The 18,943-nt window shown below is 39.5% G+C and overlaps 1 protein-coding gene and 2 pseudogenes across 4 annotated transcripts; 2 read left to right on the forward strand and 1 right to left on the reverse strand.

Annotated features, from left to right (window-relative positions):
- The first annotated feature begins 14 nt into the window (after nt 1-14).
- MGME1 (mitochondrial genome maintenance exonuclease 1) lies at nt 15-18,631 on the forward strand. 4 transcript variants are annotated; one of them, XM_045445389.1, is made up of 5 exons: nt 15-227; nt 873-1,452; nt 5,726-5,942; nt 16,740-16,872; nt 17,263-18,631. In XM_045445389.1, exons 2-5 carry the CDS (start codon nt 939-941, stop codon nt 17,422-17,424), a joined length of 1,026 nt encoding a protein of 341 aa, XP_045301345.1. In that variant the 5' UTR covers nt 15-227; nt 873-938; the 3' UTR covers nt 17,425-18,631. The 4 variants fall into 4 exon arrangements, with proteins under 4 accessions (XP_045301345.1, XP_045301348.1, XP_045301346.1 ...); XM_045445392.1 differs by having other exon boundaries at nt 16-535; nt 870-1,452; XM_045445390.1 differs by having other exon boundaries at nt 16-227; nt 870-1,452.
- LOC123581807 lies at nt 3,621-3,718 on the reverse strand (annotated as a pseudogene).
- LOC123580540 lies at nt 11,863-12,506 on the forward strand (annotated as a pseudogene).
- Nucleotides 18,632-18,943: the final 312 nt, after the last annotated feature.

Raw genomic sequence — 18,943 nt, forward strand, 5'->3', positions numbered from 1 at the left:
GGAGCCCGCGCTAACGCCTGAGAGGAGGGATTCCCCACGGATCGCGGGAGAGTCTATGGCAGTGAAGGAGGGGCTAGCTGCGGGAGTAGGAGCTTCGCAGTGCATGCCGGGACCACCGCCCTTTGGGCGGAGCCAAACTCGAGATCCAAGCGCGGGATCGAGGAAAGTACGGGTCCCGAGTGGTTGTCGGCGCTTTGGAAGTTCAGCGAAGTGTGGTGGCTTCAGAGGTACATACCGGTGGCGTGAGCTGGGCTTCTATTTAAGCCTTCTCTTCTTTAAATTCGATTTCCACACGAGGGGCCGCAGCCGTCCAGTCCCCACCCCGTGGTTCCACACGTAGGGCGGAGGCGGAGGCCGCCTTTTGGGGATCACGTTGGTGGGCCCCGCTGACCACCGCTTACCCGCTCGGACCTGGTGGGACCCTTCAGAAGCTCAGTTTCCACATCTGTAAAACAGTGTCGCAGTAGTACCCACCTTAAAGCGTGTAAGGGCTTAAATGAGAAGTCTCCGCCCGGAATACCTAGCAGAGAGCCTGGTATGTAGGGATCAGTGATTAACCGTGACCATGGTGGCCGCTGTAGGACGGGCTGGAGCGTTGCTTTTGTGTGTCTCACACACACCTCCCTTTCTAGGCGTCCCGTTTCTTATGATTGAATATCGGGGACGTCTTGCCCCAAGCTGTAGCGTTTCACATTTAACAAGTACTGTCCTTCCTGGCAAAGAGAGTCTTTCTTTGGAAATAGCTTTGTCCAAATACGTCGAAAAAGCTTAATGGAATACAATTTGATATGCTTTATGCTAATGCGGCTTTCATTTTGGCGGTTTAAATATTTAATACGTTTGGTATCTAATGCCACTTTTCTTTTTAGTAGGAGTGCAAAAATAAAAGGCCCTTAATATTGCTAGTAGACTAGAGGGAAGTGAAAAAGCATCTAAAGATGAAGGCGTTTCAGACCATCTGCCGGCAGCTCAGAAGTTCAAAGGGGTTTTCTGTAGAACCAAGGACCCGTGTGGATTTCTCCACTTCCTCTTATTCCTGTAGCCGGAAGAAAAAAGTGAACCCTTATGAAGAAGTGGACCAAGGAAGGTATTCTGATTTAGTACAGTCTGTCTTGTCATCCAGAGGCCTTGCTCAGACTCCAGAATCATTGTTCGAGGAGGATAATTTACTGTATGGACCTGTGAGTAAGTGTAAGCCCCCAAAGCAAGATGAGGCGGCAAAAGTTCCAGGAAACTGGTGTCCTCTCTTCAATCCAGAGAAAAGCATGAAACCAAATGCAACAAGTACTCCTACAATTCCTTTGAGAATCCCTTTGCAAAGAAACACGATTCCAAGTGTGACCAAGGTCCTTCAACAGACCATGACATCAGAACAGATTTTCTACTTGGAGAGGTGGAAACAGCGGATGATTCTGGAATTGGGAGAAGATGGCTTTGCAGAATATTCTTCAAGTAATTTTCTCAATCCTGATTCTGTATGGTTACTATGTTTTCTAGAAAATAGAGCACTGGTATCAAAAGAATGAGGGTATTTTTTGACCTGAACTAGTGAGGCGCTACTTTAAAATGATAATTAGCATTAAATAGCACTCTATATTAACTCAATCATGACAGCCCTGTGAAGCATAGATACTAGTATTCCCATTTCACAGATGAAACTGAAGCACAGGGATCAAGTATTTGACCAAATTATGTAGAAAATTATTTTGTTTCATAAGCTACAAACTTGAGTATTGGAGTTGCCTGATTTCTCTGATTAAGGAATCAGTCACCTGATAACAATTCTACTTTGCTAGGCATGCTATTCAGAATCTAGGAAATACCCCCTTGCTCTACTTTTCCTCTTTGACATGTAAGTTTAAAGACTGGCAATAAGCTGAAACACATAATTTGTTGTTTAGATCTCGGCAAGTTGAGATAATAGATGCTCTTGATTGGTAATTGCAAATAAGTAAACTTTAGCATTCAACTCCTAACTTATTAACTTCTTAGACAAGTGAGGAGAATAGTTTCCTTAAAAACAGGTTCCATTCAAAAGCAAGGTGAGACGAAAGACCATTGGCACAGGTGAACTCTCCGGTCCCCATCAAGATTATATAGTTGTTTTTTTTTGTTAGAGCTATGTTTTACATCGATCATTCCTTAGCCGATGCTTCCCAGAGCAGTTATGTGTACCCCTAGTAGGTGGTACAGAGCACGTCCATTTTTAATTTTAGGAGTAATGTACTTCTTTTTAGGCACCTTAGAGAAAAACTGTGTGTGGGTATCACATTAAACATGTGGTCACATCTGTTAAGTATTTATATAGGTTGTACCTGCATATGGCAAAAATGTTCAAGGTCCTAATCTCTTAAAACATTCCTCAGCTGTGTGGGGCCAAGAATCTATGCAAGGGCCACCTGCCTTTAGATAATAAGTAACAACATCTAAACTATTCTCTGTTTTCTAAACAAGCAACATAAAAACATCTTTTAATGACATCTTAAGTTTTTTATTTGTACCACAAGAATTTAGAATTGACGTTGTTTCCACATGGGAAGTTGTTTTTCATTTTCCTTAAATCTGGAATGTCATAGCTGTGGGAATCCTGGAATTACTGAATCAGAAAAGCAAACGCAGAAACCTGCTAGGACTTGTGGGAACCTAGAACTTGTAGCCCTTGGCAGAGTAAAAAAGTGCTCTGGGGCCTCCTTGATAAAGGAAAGGAATTTCTGTGGGGAATGTGAACGAGCTCCACCATCCCAAAGCAGAGAGAAAACTTTGGTGGTTTTACATATAATCAACTTTGTTGATCTAGATTATTACTCGGATGTGTTTCTCAGTTAACTCAGGATCAGTTTTAAGAAACAGAATCAGGGCATTTGGGTGGCTCAGTTGGTTAAGCATCCGACTTCAGCTCAGGTCATGCATGATCTTGCGGTTTGTGGGTTCGGGCCCTGTGCTGACAGCTCAGAGCTGGATCCTGCTTCAGGTTCTATGTCTCCCTCTCTCTCTCTGCCCCTCCCCTGCTTGCACTCTGTCTCTCAAAAAAATAAACAACAACAAAAAAGAACGGGGTGGGGGGGATTGCTTTTTTTTTTTTTTTCCTCAAGGGGGCAATCACATGAAGATTAGTGTCCTGATCCTCTCAACCAATAAAAAAGAAAGGAAGAAAAGAAAGAAAAAGAGCATATCCTAACCCGCTAAATTGATTAATGCGTCAGGAGAGGCAGTTTTTAAGTAGTGTATTGATAAATTCCTTTCCGCCTGGTCTTCCCAAAGGCTAGAGCATAGAGAAGTGCCCAGAGCTGGCATTCTGTCAAACATTTGGTCAGTTTCTCAAGCATCAATTTACCTTTTGAAGATTGCCAAGGGTAACAAAGTTTGACTTTGATTTATATGTGTTGATCATAGTGGAAAAGATGGGTTTCTTCATTTTTTTTTGCTACAGTGAGTTTTTAATCCTGCTGGTTCTATCAGTCAGAATCTTGGAGACTCATGGATTTTTTTTCTTTCGTTCCTTTAATTTAATGAATACTCTGACTTAATGCTTTCTGCAGTAAATGTATGCCTTTTAAATTTTACTTTGACAAAATCAATCATATTTAATGTTCTGAGCCTTACAATCTTTTTTCTTTTTAAAAAATTTTTAATTTCATTTAAATCCAAGTTAACATACAGTGTATAATAATGATTTCAGATACTACACTTGATCTTAGCCAAAAGGCCGAGAAGCGATTATAATAATGATTTCAGGAGTAGAATTTAGTGATTCATCGCTTAGGTATAACACCAAGTGCTCATCTCAACAAGTGTCCTGCTCAATGCCCATCACCCATTTAGCCCAACACCCCTCCAGCAACCCTCAGTTTGTTCTGTATTTAAGAGTCTCAGGGCACCTGGGTGGCTCAGTTGGTTAAGTGTCCAACTCCTGATTTCAGCTCAGGTCATATCTCATGGTTGGTGAGATCGAGCACCTACTTGGGCTCTGAGCTGCGGGTGCAGAGCCTGCTTGGGATTCTCTGCCCCTGCTCTGCTCGTGCTCGTTTGCTCTCTCTCCTTCTCAAAATAAAAAAAAAAAAAAAGTCTGTTATGGTTTGCCTTTCTCTTTTCTCTTATTTTTCTTTCCTTTCCCCTATGTTCGTCTGTTCTGTTTCTTAAGTTCCATGTATGAGTGAAATTACATATTAATTTTCTCTGACTGGCTGACTTCTGAGCCTTACAATCTAAGGGATCCTGTAATCTAGCTTCCGATGTTCGTTGCCTCTTCTGTGTGAAGAACCCAGCCAGGGGTTAAGTCTGCAGTGGAGAATGAGTTTATTTGCTTGGCAGTTGATAAAGTAGGATTTTTTTCTTCCTGTTTTTAACATGTTTGTGTTTTTCATTAAGCTAATGTATAGATGAATACTGTACTCTTACCTAGGTTTTAATTCCATCTGTCTTAAATTTCTTGTAGGCCTTTCATATGCTAGTAAGTCCAATTGAGCCAAGTACATTTGGAGTGTAATAACTCAAGTTTCTCAGTTGAATTTCATTGAACTCTCCAAGTAATTCCCCAGAAGTGATTCCATTTTTTTTGTCAGTGGTAAAACTGACCTTTCAAAATCCTGGTAAAACAATAGTTGACAAATGTAATATGGTTTTGCTATTACCTTAGTGGATGAGATTGTTTTCCTCATTTTCTATGGGTGTCTCCAAGCATGTATATTTCTTACTCTGCTCCTGTGCGTATCTAAATGATGGTCCCTGATTTTGCCTTCTTCACTGTGCTGTATAACAGACCGGAATTGAACATGGACTCTGGTGCCAAGCTGCTAGTCCACCTTTTTGCTTTGGGGCAAATTAACAGCACTGTGTAGGCTTCATTCATTAACTTGGAGTAATGATTCTTATCTTGCTGGGCTGTTGTGTTTGAAAGTTAAATAATATTTTGAAAGTGCCAAGGCCACTGCTTAGCACAGTGCCTCTTCTTTGTCTCCTTCCCTTATCAAGAGTCAAGTGAATACATAGAACTTCTTGGGTTTGTTAAATATGTTTGGTTTTCTTTTCTTGAAAGTGTATGAGGATATGCAGATAGCAAGTCATTATGTTGTGTGCCTGAAATGAATATAACGTATGGCAACTATAGGTCAAATTTTTTTAAGCATATGAGGAAAAAAATTCAGGAAAAAATTACGCTCTTCTTGCCCTAAAAAAAAAATGCAGAAGAGTGTTACATATTTCTTCTCCTCACCCCCAAGTTCCAAAACATCCAATTTGTTGTTTTTAATTTGTATATGCCTTGATTTCATTCCTTGCCATTCATTAAGCCTTAGTAAAAGGATTCCCCCACCTGTATTCATTAAGTGTTGATTGTAAAAAGAATTGTGAACAGAAGCAAAGTTCCTTAAATTTCCAATAATTACTTATCACAACCAGTTAAGTTACACTAATGGATACTTAAATTCACAGTACCCTAAACTAGGTGTGGTCCTATTGCCCCCAGATCTTCAATTACAGCTTTGGCCTAATCCTTGAAATTCTTTATTTTAATGAATTTTATTGTTCAAGCTATTTCAGTCCCTTTGGTTTTCAAAGCACGATTCTCAGGTTTCACAAGAGGCTGAAATGTGTATTTTAGGGATTGTCACTTTAAAGGTACTTTATGTAATTTCTAATTTTACTGTTCACAAGTTTTAAGGCATTTGTCTTTTAGTACTAGCTTTGTTCTTATTTGTTTTTCTTTTTCCCCTGATTTTCTTTTCAGACATATTTTTACAAGGGAAACGGTTCCATAAAGCCTTGGAAAGCATACTTTCACCCCAAGGAGACTTGAAAGAGAGAGACGAGAATCTTGAATCTGGATATGTCGAAAGTGTCCAGCATATTCTGAAAGATGTCAGTGGAGTGCGAGCTCTTGAAAGTGCTGTTCAACATGAGACCTTAAAGTATGTAGGTCTGCTGGACTGTGTGGCTGAGTATCAGTAAGTATTAGATTTTTTTTTTTTTCCATTGAAGTGTGGAGATAAATTAACACAGGGTGGAACTGATGATGCCTATCAAATACTGTTTCTTCCTCTGAATTCCTGCTCCAAGGTGTAGTCTTGTGAAGTCAAAACCTATATGATACGTAAAAGAACTGGAGGCAGGGGGCGCCTGGGTGGCTAAGTCAGTTGAATATCCAACTCTTGATTTCAGCTCAGGTCGTGATTTCAGGGTCATGAGATCAAGTCCTGTGTTAGGCTCCATGCTTTGCACAGAGCCTGCTTGAGATTCTCTCCCTCTGTCTCTCTCTCTAAAAAAATTAAAAATTAAAAAAAAAAAAAAGAATTGGGTATGGGGCAGGAAGTAAGGACAGATATAGGAGGAAGAGCCTCCTAATTCTTGTAAATCTGTGTTCCAAAATCAAAGTATTTGCTGGAGAAAAGGTATAAGTTTTCAATATCCAGCATGTTCCGCCTCCCCTAAGCCCAAGCAAACTACCAGCTGCAACATCCAATTTGATTCCTGCATTCTGTTTCCCCATTCCCCTAAAAATAGCACCTTTATCTATTGGCCCTGAAAATTAACTCTTTTCCTGGCTTCCAGGCAGTGTTTGACATAGATAGGAACTCTGAGCTTCCTAAAGCTTCCTGTGGTTTTTAAATTGCTGCTGTGTTACTGTTTTTCCCACTTATTCCATATTCCAACGGGAGGTATAACCTGCAGATATCCCTATTCCAAAAAAAGGATGCAATACACAAGGATAGGGAAAAACTTGTGAGTATAACTCTTAGAATTCTAGTTAAAATTTGAATTAAAAAAAATTGACAGAGCATTCATTAAGTCTGGAAACTGTTTAGGCAACCAGTTTTGTGCCATAGCTGCTTTGTATCTGTAAGGAGGCCTATGTGCCTAGAAATTTAATAAGCTATTTTTAGCTGCCCTTTAGATTAACCAAGGCCGCCATTCGATCAGTTCTACCCAAGGCCTACAAGAAGTTCATGATGCCAAACGCTTAATCGCGCTGTACACAGTGCTGACGTTTGTTTTCTGCTCTTTAAGTGAAAAGCATCAACGTTAAGAATATGAACATTGAACATTTCTGAAAATTAAGTTTTCAGAAATTTTAAAAACACTTTTTAATAGGTAATATATGCATTTGATTAATCCAAGCTATTAAAAGTAAATCTCCCATCCCCACTTTTTCTTTTAAAAAAGGTCTTTAATGTGGTAAAGTATATATAACATAACATTTACCATAAAATTCACCATTTTTAAGTATACAGTTGAGTATTATTACATACATTCATAATGTTGTACAACCATCAATACCACCCATCTCCAGGACGTTTCATTTTATAAAACTGAAATCCTGGGCCCGTTAAAGTAATCATTGTAATCTCCTCTATTTCCAGCCTCTGGCAACCACCATTCTACTTTCAGTCTCTATGAATTTGATTGACTACTGTTAAGTACCTTATGTAGGTAGAATCAAAGTATTTGTCTTTTTGTGACTGACTTATCTTTATCCTTTGATGCACAATTTTTAAAAAATTTTCCTGTAGTTTTTCTTTTGTTGCCTGTGCCTTTGGTGTCACATCCATTAAATCATTGTCAAATCCAGTGTCATTAAACTTGGGCCTTGTGTTTTCTTCTAAGTGTTTTATGTAGTTTTAAGTCTTACCTTTAGTTCATGGATCCATTTTGAGTTAATTTTTGTATATGGGGTTAGGTAGGAGTCCAAATTCATTCTTTTGCATGTGGATAGCCACACTCTTCAGGGCCATTTGTTGAAAAGAGTGCCATTTCCACATTGAATAAACTTGATACCATCGTCCAAAATCATGTGACTGTGTGTGGTGAGGGTTTATTTCTGGGCTGTCTATTCATTTCTGTTGGTCTATATATCTGTCTTTATACCAGCACCACACTATTTTAGTTATTATAGCTTTGTAGTAAGTTTTGAAATCAAGTATGGGTCCTCCAGTTTTCTTTTTCAAGGTTGTTTTGGCTGTTCAGAGTCCCTTGAGATTCCATATGGATTTTAGGATGGGTTTTTCTATTTGTGCAAAAATTGTTGTTGAGATTTTTATAGAGATTATATTAAATTTGTATATCACGTTGGGTAGTATGAACATCTGAACAATATCAAATCTTCTAATCCATGAACATGGTATATGTTACCATTTATGCCTTTAATTTCTTTCAGCAATGATTTGTAGTTTTCATTGTAGAAGTCTTTAGTCTCCTGGGTTAATTCTCAAGTATTTTATACATTTTGATGTTATTATAAATGGAATTGTTTTGTAATTTTCTTTCCAGATTGTTCATTGTTTACGTATAGAAATGCTCCTGACTTTTCTGTGTTGGCTTTGTATCTGCTACTTCGCTGAATTTATTTATATAGTCCTACCAGTTTTTGTGTCAATTCTTTATAGAGTTTTTTTGTTTAAACTTATTTTTATTTATTTTGAGAGAGAGAAAGAGTGCATGCATGAGCAGGGAAGGGGCAGAGAGAGAGAGTGTGAGAATCCCAAGCAGGCCTCACCCTCAGTGCGGAGCCTGACATGGGGCTCAATCCCACAGCTGCAAGGTCACGTTCTGAGCCAAAATCAAGAAGCGGATGCTTAGCCAACTTAGCCACCTGGGCGCTCCTACAATTTTTAATATAAAAGATCATGTCAACTGCAAACAGAGATAATTTTACTTCCTTTCCAGTTTGGATGCTTTTTTTTTTTTTTTTTTTAAGATTTTTAATGTTGATTTATTTTGAGAGAGACGTGGCACGAGTGGGGGAGGGGCAGAGACAGAGGGAGACACAGAATCCGAAGCAGGCTCTAGGCTCCAGGCTCCGAGCTGTCAGCACAGAGCCCGACATGGGGCTCAAACCCACGAGCCATGAGATCATGACCTGAGCCGAAGTCGGACGCTCAGCCGACTGAGCCACCCAGGAGCCCCATCAGTTTGGATGCTTTTTATTTCTTTGTCTTGCCTACTTGCTTTGGCTTGAATATCCAGATGCTGTTAAATAGAAATGGTGAACGCAGACAGCTGTGCCTTGTTCCTGATCTTAGAGGAAAACTTTCCAGTCTCATACCATTGAGTATGATGTTTACTGTGGGTTTTTCATATATGGCCTTTACTATGTTGAGGTAGTTTTTTTCTATCCCTAGCTTGTTGAGTATTTTTTTCATTAAAGGATATTTAATTTTTCTTCATCAATTAAGGTAATTATGTAGTTTTCCTCATTCTGTTAAGGTATATTACACTGGTTAATTTTCATTGTGTTGAATCATTTTTGCATTCCAGGAATAAAGCCCACTTTGTCATTGTGTATAAGCCTTTTAGTATGTTGTTGAATTTGGTTTACTAGTATTCTGTTGAGGATTTTTGCATCAGCGTTCATAAGGATTATTTTTTTGTAATATTTATTTTTGAGAGAGAGGGTGGGGGAGGGGCAGAGAGTGGGGAGACAAAGGATCCAAAGCTACAACAGAGAGCCTGGTGTGGGGCTTGAACTCACAAACCGAACCACGAGATCATGACCTGAGCCAAAGTCAGATGCTTAACCAACTGAGCCACACAGGCACCCCTCATAAGGATTATTGTTCTGCAGTCAGAGTGTCTTTGTCTGGCTTTGGTATCACAGTAATGCTGGATTCATAAAGTGAGTCAAGAAGAGTTCCCTACTTTTCAATTTTTGGGGAAAAGTGTTGGTATTGGTATTAGTTATGTAAATGTTTGGTGGAATTCACCCATAAAGTCATCAGGTCTAGAGCTTTTATTTGCTAGTAGATTTTTGATTACTGATGAAATCTCCTTACTAATTATAGAGCTATTCAGATACTCTGTTTCTTCATGACTTAGTCCTAGTAGGTTTTATGTTTCTAGGAATTTATTTATTTCATCTAGTTCATCCAACTTGTTTGCATATGATTTTTCATAGTACTCTTCTCCTTTTTATTTCTGAAGTAGTAGTAATGTCCCCAATTTCATTTCTGATTTATGGAATTTGAGTCTTTCTTTTTTTCTAATCCATCTAGCTAAAAGTTTGTCAATTTTGTTCATCTTTTCAAAAAACCAATGTTTAGTTTCAGTGCTTTTTTTTTTCTATTGTTTTCCCATTCTGTATTTCAATTATCTTAAATCTCTTATTTCCTTCTATAAGCTTTGGGTGTACATTTTCATTTTTTGGTTCCTTTAGTTGTAAGGTTAAGATATTGATTTAATTCTCCTATTTTTTAATGTATTTATTGCTATATACTTCTTCTGTAATACTGTTACAGTATTAAAAGGATGGTGTTCTTTAAGTTTTGGTATGCTGTATTTTCATTTTTATTCATCTCTAAGTATCTTCTAATTTCCCCTGTGATTTTTTTCTTTGGCTGATTGTGTTAATTTCCACAAATTTGTGACTTTTTTTCAAGTTTTACTTCTGTTATTGATTTCTAACTTAATCTTGTGATTAGAGAAGATACTTTGTATGGCATCTTTTTAAATATATTGAGACTTATTCTTTATGGCCTAACATATGGTTTGTCCTGGAAAATTCCTGTGTGTGCTTGAAAAGATACATATTCAGTTGTTGGGGAGCAAGTGCTATATGTCTGTTAATCTAGTTGGTTTATTGTGTTGTTTTAAGTCCTTTATTTCCTTACTTACCTTCTGTCTTGTTCTACCCATTATTGAAAATAGATATTGAAGTCTGCAACTATTATTATAGAACTGTTTTTGGGGCACCTGGCTAGCTCAGTCGGAAGAGCATGCGACTCTTGATCTCAGAGTCAGAGTTCAAGCCCCATGTTGGGTATAGAGATTTTTTAAATAAATAAAATTTAAAAAAGAAAGAAAGAAATGTATTTCTCCCTTCAACTTTTTTCAGTTTTTCCTTCATATATTTTGTTAGTCTGTTACTAGATGCATAAATGTTTATAATTGTTATATCTTGATGTATTGAACCTTTTATTAAAGACTGTTTTGGGGCGCCTGGGTGGCGCAGTCGGTTAAGCGTCCGACTTCAGCCAGGTCACGATCTCGCGGTCCGTGAGTTCGAGCCCCGCGTCAGGCTCTGGGCTGATGGCTCAGAGCCCGGAGCCTGTTTCGGATTCTGTGTCTCCCTCTCTCTCTGCCCCTCCCCCGTTCATGCTCTGTCTCTCTCTGTCCCAAAAATAAATAAACCTTGAAAAAAAAATTTTTTTTTTAAATAAAAAATAAAGACTGTTTTGTCTGGTTTTAGAGCCACCTTTGCTCTTTTTCAGTTATTATGTGCATGGAATATCTTTTTCTATCTTTTCACAATCAGCCTATTTGTATCTTTGGTTATACTGTGAATCTCTTGTAGACAGCATATAGTGGAATCATATGTTTTATCCATTCTGCCAAATGTAAATGGGGCGCCTGGGTGGCTCAGGCAGTTAAGCATCTGACTCTTGATTTTCGGCTCAGGTCATGATCTCACAGTTCATGAGATCGAGCCCTGCGTCTAGCTATGTGCTGATAGCATGGAGCCTACTTGGGATTCTCTCCAAAAATAAATAGATAAACATTAAAAAAAAAAAAAAAAATAGTTACAAGGAAGAACTTCTTTCATTTTGTTGTTTATTTTTTACATGCTTTATAGCTTTTTGGTCTCATTTCCTGTATGTTACAGTCTTCTTTTGTGTTTTATTTCCTTTTTTGTAATGAAACATTTCAAATCCTTTCTCATTTCCTTTTGTGTATATTCTATAGCTATCTTCCTTTTGATTACCATGGGGATTACATTTAACATCCCAGTTATAGTGCTTGGATTTGAATTTATACCAATTTAACTTCAATGGCATACACAGACTATGCTCCTTTGACAGCTCTGTCCCTAACCCTTTCAGTTGTTGATATCACAAAATTGTCTTTATATATGTGCAGTTGGCAGGTTAAGGTTAAGAGTTAGAGAGGGAGTCAACATACCATCAAAAGTACCTTGGAACATGTCTAACTCGTGGTCTAGTAGAAGTGGCAAGAATTTGCCTAGTGGATCCAATACAATACGTAGTATTGGGATTTACAGGTGTAAGGAAAATGTAACCACGGAGCAGCTGAGACAAAAGAAAATGGCCGACTTGGAGCATGAATGAGAACTAGCTCCAATGGAGCCTGAAGTGGGGGAGAGACTTAAGTAAAAGGAGCTCATGTTTCAGCAGCAATAGCTGATAGTTCAGCTGGAGTTGGAAATGCAAGAAAATGAACAGGAGAACTGTAGAGAGCTCAAGAACAATTAGAGAAGGAGATGAGGATGTGTATAGAAAATAAGAGTGAAGATGTTTCACATTCAGAGGATAGATACAGCAGCCGACCCCAGAAAACACAAGTTGAAATTAATGATCTGTATGGGGCACCTCACTTGAGCAGAGTGGAAGAACATGATGAGCCAATGCTATCTGATGTTTCATTAAACGTTGATCAGGATTTGTATGATCAACCAACCTGAGAAGAATAAATTTGTCTGCTTGCTTCAAGTTTTTTGTTTTAAACTGTAGAAAACAAAGTGGAGTTACAAACCATTGTTACAATAATACTTGCTTTTATAATTGCCCGTATATTTACCTTTATTGAAGTTTTTGAGCATCTTTAAGACCAAAAAGGTCTTTGGCTAGATCTGCTATCACCTCTTTCTCAGGGGCAATTTATGTTGATTGCTTTTTTTCCTCTTTGAATGGGCCATACTTTCCTGTTTCTTTGTATGCTTTGTGACTTTTTTTATTGAAAACTGGGCATTTGAATCTAGTATGTAATTCTGGAAATCAGGTTCTCCCTCTACCCCTGGGTTTGCCAGATTTTGTTCATTGTTTTTATTGGGGGGGGGGGGTGTTGTTGTAGGTTCTTTCCTAAGGATCAGTCTGAGGTATAAACTTAGGTCTTCTCAGGTCTTTTCTGAGCCTGTGCCTCTCCCTGGACATGCACAGTTACTGTCACTTTTTAATTTTCCGCATATATGCAGTTGCTTTTGGATGTTGTAGTCTTTAGCATCTAATTCCCAAAAAGGAAAAAAGAGAAAAATGAAGGGGTGGAAAAAATGTGCGTTGGCCCTTTAAATCCCCAGGAAGTCAGGCAGGTGGAAGGAGAGGGGCTTGCAGCAGTGGGTGGAGTTGCAATAACAATAGCTACCCTCCTCTTGTCTACACCTCTGTGAACAGAAACTGCAGTCCGTGTTGATAACACGGAGAAGGGGTCCTTTGTGTCCCCTCCCATTCCCACGAGCTATGTGCGCCCTGCTCCAGGATCATGTGCACAGCTGCCTGCCTCATGAGGAGGAGGGGGATGGGTAGCTGCTAAGAGCTGAAATTGACCGAAATTCACCAACAGTTTACCATCCAAGCCTTCAGTAGCCTCTGGATTTCCAATAATTGGGTCAGACAGATTCTGCCATTGCAATTGTTGTCAAGGTGGGCCTACAGATTTCTGGTGCGTCCTACTCTTCCATCCTCCTAGAATCCTCTACCCCCATCCTGGTTTTAACCTTTGGTTAAAAGTTCTTGTGATCCTGAGATATTTTTATGACTGCATGCACTATCATTGGTCCCCACCCCCACTTACTAACAGTGCCAAACCCTGCTTTTTTCATTCTGAAAACATTCTAGAGATCCTTATTAGAGTTTATATGATCTGCAACATCCTTTTCTCTTTTAATAATTTTCCACCACTCAGAATTAGCAGTTATTAACACTTCGTCACATCTGCTTCCAATTTTTTTTAAATATAACATAAATTAAGCTCGCATCACCTATAACCACCTCTTATCTCCTCTCATAGACCCCTGGCCAAGGACAATCACTGTGATAAGTTTGCTACTGTGTCCTTCTAGGCTACTTCCTATATTATTTAACACACCCACAACACTGTATAATGCATGCACAGGTACACTGCCAGTCTACTCTGCATACACACACCACTGTGTATTGTTACATACACGTCTGTAATAGTCACAATACATAGAAGTTTCTAGATATGTCTTATCACAAAGCTGGTAAGATACGAGAGTCGAGAGCCAGGCTGGCTGGGTTTCATTTCTGGCTTTTCATCTTAACATTAGGCTAGTTACTTAGGCTCTCTGTACTTCAATTTGTTCATCTGTAAAATAGGACAGGCGCTGGGTGGCTCAGTTGGTTTAGCGTCCAACTCTTGATCTCCGTTCAGGTCTTGATCTCAGGGTTGTGTGTTCAAGACCGGTGTTGGGCTCCACACCCAGCATGGAGCCTACTTAAGAAAAAAATAAAATAAGACAAAAGATAGGATCTATCTCATAGAGTTGTTATAGAGACTCAATGAGACATTCTCTGTATAGTACTTAAAATGAATACTATCTACTCAGTAGCTGTTAGCATGATTATTTTGATCTTGTTCTCTGTTTTTAACTTATTTGGTATTCCTTTTTACTAATGAACCACATCTATTTCCCTGTTGGGGAAATTCAGTTTTCCCAGTCTGAACTGTCACAGTTTTCCACAGTCACGAACTGCAGCAGTGACCGTGTCTCCTTGTATACTGTTGTGAGAGTTTCTCTAGGCAGGCGCACAGGTTCATTTGCTGGTTTGTTCTGGTGGATGATATATACAGTTAGTCTGAAGTAGGCCTGGATATGAATACTTAAATTTTCCAGGCATTTGTCACTTTTATGACATTTTCCCAGGCATTTATCCCCAGGGTATCAAACCATTCTCTCCAGCAGGTACCTAAAAAGGAAATTGCTATGTTAAAGGGTATGTGCATTGTAAGTTTTCCCAGATGAAGGTGTGCTTATTTCTGCACAGTTTTAATGACACAGTGTTAGATATAACTTATTAACATTGTATCTCATAATTTCAGTCTGCATTTCACTTAGGTTAGACTGAACATCTTTTCATTTGTTATGAACTGTCTTTGTTCAGTTTTAATTTGGAGTTATACTACTAAAAATCTTTTCCACATTATTAAGTTCTGCAAGTTATAGTATGAAGTATGTTTTGCAAGAGACAGTGGTCCATATCAGAAATCTTTATTTTAGGGTATTTTGATTTGCTCCAGGTTGAGAACTGAGGTTCTGGGGTTACTGGGGCCCTCTCTTCATTTGCATAGATTATAATCGTTTTGTAATATTACAAAGTTTGACAGAAATAGTAAAACTACCTCTAGACCTGCACTATATAAGAGAATACCCACTAGCTACATATGGCCTTTAAATACTTAGTGTGGCCAATCTCAGCTGAGGTATGCTGTAAATGGACAAAGTAGGTTTCAGTGACTTAGTACAAAAAAGAAGGTATGGTATCCCATTAATAATTTTTTTCGTATTACATAATGAAATGATCAAATTTGGGGTATGTTGGGTTAAATAAGACATTAAAATTTCACCTGTTTCCTTTTTTCTTTTTTGATGTAGCTACTAGAAAATTTGAAATAACACGTAGCCTGCATTTTATTTCATTTAGACAATGCTACTCTAGGCTGACTTATAAATACGTTGCATAGGTTGTAACTCTAGAGCTATGGTCACAGGTACGTAACATGCATACTTTGTACAAAATCTCTGTTTGGACCGCTGGTTTTGAAATTGAAGTTATGAAGGGCCCCTGGGTGGCTCAGACGGTTAAGTAGCTGACTCTTGGTTTTGGCTCAGGTTATGATCTCACAGTTTGTGAGTTCGAGCCCCACATTGGGCTCTGTGCTGACAGTGTAGAGCCTGCTTGGGATTCTATCTCTATCCCCAACCCCCCCACTCGTGCACACTCTCTTTCTCAGAATAAATAAAATTTTTTAAAAATTGAAATCATGAAAGATTGAACAAGGAGTCACCAGTTGTCAGTCTACTGTCCCTGTGATCCTTCTGATTTCTGTGTTTGGCAAGTATAAAATCCCACCAGGAGAGGGGTAATGGGGAGAATGCACTGGTTATTTGACTTTCTTTAGAAACTGGCAGGAATTCCCCCCCCCCCCTCCCAATATCCCTACTAGGAAGACACCCTGCCCTGTGTGTAAACTTTCAGGGCAGGGACCAGGTCTTCTTATCTGTATCTCTGCTTATAGTTGGTGCCTATTAAATGCTAACAGATTTTAGCCTCAGCTTTGGTTTCTGAGCAAGAGGATTTCTGAAGCACTATGCTTCATCCTTCATGATGGGGACTTTGCTACTGATCTGTTGTGCTTCATCAACTGAGATAGTGATAGAGACATAGTTTCAATTCCCCTGTCAACTGTTAAAGAAAAGGAAGCCATGAGGGTCCAAAGGAATTTCGAGAAAGTTTAGAAACTAGAACTGTGGAAAAGTCCCCTAGCACTTCCACATGGGCCTGCCCCTGTCGTTGTCAGCCGGGTACTTCAGGAAGCACTTCCCATCACACCCCTGGCAGGCCCGGCACTGAGCTGAGTATAGGGCTCATCGGAAAGAGAACATCACACTTCTCTAATCCTCAGAAGTAGAGATCAGGGCCGCTGTCTTTTTGAAAAGTGGAGAAAGGGGCGCCTGGGTGGCTCAGTCAGTTAAGCGTCCGACTCTTGATCTTGACTCACTCAGGTCATGATCTCACGGTTCCTGAGTTCAAGCCCCACGTCAGGCTCTGTGCTGACAGCGCGGAGCCTGCTTGGGAGCCTCTCACTCTCTGCCTCTGCCTCTCTCTCTCTCTCTCTTTCAAAATAAGTAAACATTAAAGGAAAAAAAAATTTTTTTTAAAGAAAAGTGGGGAGAGGTCATTGAGTGATAATAAACTATACCTGAGAAGAGGCTTAACCTATTAGGGTTTCTCAGTTTAGACGGTTACCTACTAAGACTTCCTTTGGTTCCTCTTTAGGGGCAAGCTGTGTGTGATTGATTGGAAAACATCAGAGAAACCAAAACCTTATATCCGAAATACATTTGACAACCCGCTGCAGGTTGTGGCCTACGTTGGTGCCATAAATAATGATGCCAACTACAGCTTTCAGGTCAGGACACTGCACCTCTGCTTATGTAAAGCCTTGGTCAATGCTTATGTATGGCCATTTAACTCCTTATGATTTTTATTCTGTTTGTGTCCCACTGTTTACTCCATTCCTTGTCCTTTTACCACCTTAAGAAGCACTTCCCTCTGTTCCTGAGCTTTCTGTCATTGCTAATAGTGCTTTAGTGTTTACAGTCCATTCTTGGATATCTTATTTGTCATCTTTGTGTTCTTATGTATCCTGATACAATCTTTCATCAACCCATCTTCGAAACCGTTAGGAGATATTATTGTAGATTGTTTTGTTCCGAGTTTGCCCTGAAGCAAAACGGAAATGAACATCAACTCTGGCCCTACCGTATAAATACTGGAACTGCCCTGTGTTTCTTCCTAGGTTCAGTGTGGCTTAATTGTGGTTGCCTACAAGGATGGATCCCCTGCTCACCCCCATTTCATGGACACTGAGCTCTGTTCCCAGTACTGGGCCAAGTGGCTTCTTCGACTAGAAGAATATACGAAGAAGGAAAAGAACCAGAATATTCAGAAACCAGATTAGAGGACAGGACACTGTTTGGGAACATTCAGTAGTTCCTCACAGTTTGGGAAGATATATTGTTATTTACTGTAGAGATGTGACAGGATCTAAGAGCTTCATTACACAAGTGGAAGTATTTGTTGAAATGTAGTACAGCCAAAAAGATTGAAAAGCCAGAAGAGTTTAGATTTTAAAGGTTGGACTTGAGCATATGAAAAAAAAGTACAAGGAAGTAAGGTCTGTCACTTACCTGGAAAAGGGCAAGCAGGACTCACACAGCATTGGTGTCCCTTGGACTCCCCAGCAAACTTTCTGTTATCCCAAGGAGGATGCCCAGTCATTGAATTGAGATTGGAGAGGGTGAGGCTTGGTGTGCAAGAAGTTCCCTCAGGGTACCCTGGGAGGGAAGGGGCCACACGCCCCCAGGCTATGTGTGGGGTGGGGGAACTTGCATCAGCCAACTCCTACTGCCAGTGCAGCCTCCTAAAACTGGTTTTATATATTGAAGTTTTCTTTCTTTTTTTTTAATTTATTTTTAAGACAGAGACAGAGCATGAGCAGGGAAGGGGCAGAGAGAGGGAGACACAGAATCTGAAGCAGGTTCCAGGCTCTGAGCTGTCAGCACAGAGCCTGACACAGGACTCAAACCCACGAACCATGAGATCATGACCTGAGCCAAAGTCGGACGCTCAACTGACTGAGCCACCCAGGCGCCCCTGAAGTTTTCTATATATTTCATTTGGGGAAAAAAAAGCTTCCTTTTAACTTTTTTGGAAAATAAATATGTGAGTCCTTAGCCTCAAATAAGCATTGCTCTCTGGGAAGATGGAGCATCATTGCCAGGCCCCCCTAGCATACACTAAATAACTCCCACAGGTATCCAGACCCCAGTCTGAGATGCGTAACTATAGATATTTTAGTAGCTTTATTCTGGTTTGAGTCAGTGAACCATGTGCACAGAGAAAAAGTATCATTTGTGAGATTTTTCAGCTAGGGAGAACAATAATCTAATTTTTCTGTGTTTGATAAGTAATAAAAATTATTAGTTGTCACTGGGATCAGGAAACTTGAATAAATGGCCAGTGTAGCTTTGGGGGAAGGTTCCCTGTTTTATGGGATGGGTTAGCATTTAAGTGACAGCTGTGGTCTTAAAATAATAGGGTGCTAGAATCACTTTTTTCTTAGCTATTAATTGTAAGAAATAAAATACAAGATGTGAGTAAAGTAATGAAGCTTTTGTTTCTGTTTCTTTTTATTTAGATTTGTGTGTTTCTAGAGTAATTTCATAAACCTGGAAATTGTTTAGATTTGGTTTTAGAAGTTCAGAAATCACAATTTTTTTTTAGGTTTAATTATTTATTTTGAGAGAGAAAGCACGAAAGGGGTAGAGAGAGGAGAGAGGGAATCCCAAGCAGGCTCCGCACTGTCAGCGCAGAGCCAGGGCCCAAACTCACAAACTGCAAGATCATGACCTGAGCCGAAGTCAAGGGTTGGACGCTTAACTGACTGAGTCACCCGGGCGCGCCCAGAATTCACATGT

This window comes from Leopardus geoffroyi, chromosome A3 (genome assembly GCF_018350155.1).
Source record: "Leopardus geoffroyi isolate Oge1 chromosome A3, O.geoffroyi_Oge1_pat1.0, whole genome shotgun sequence".
Classification (NCBI taxonomy): domain Eukaryota; kingdom Metazoa; phylum Chordata; class Mammalia; order Carnivora; family Felidae; genus Leopardus; species Leopardus geoffroyi.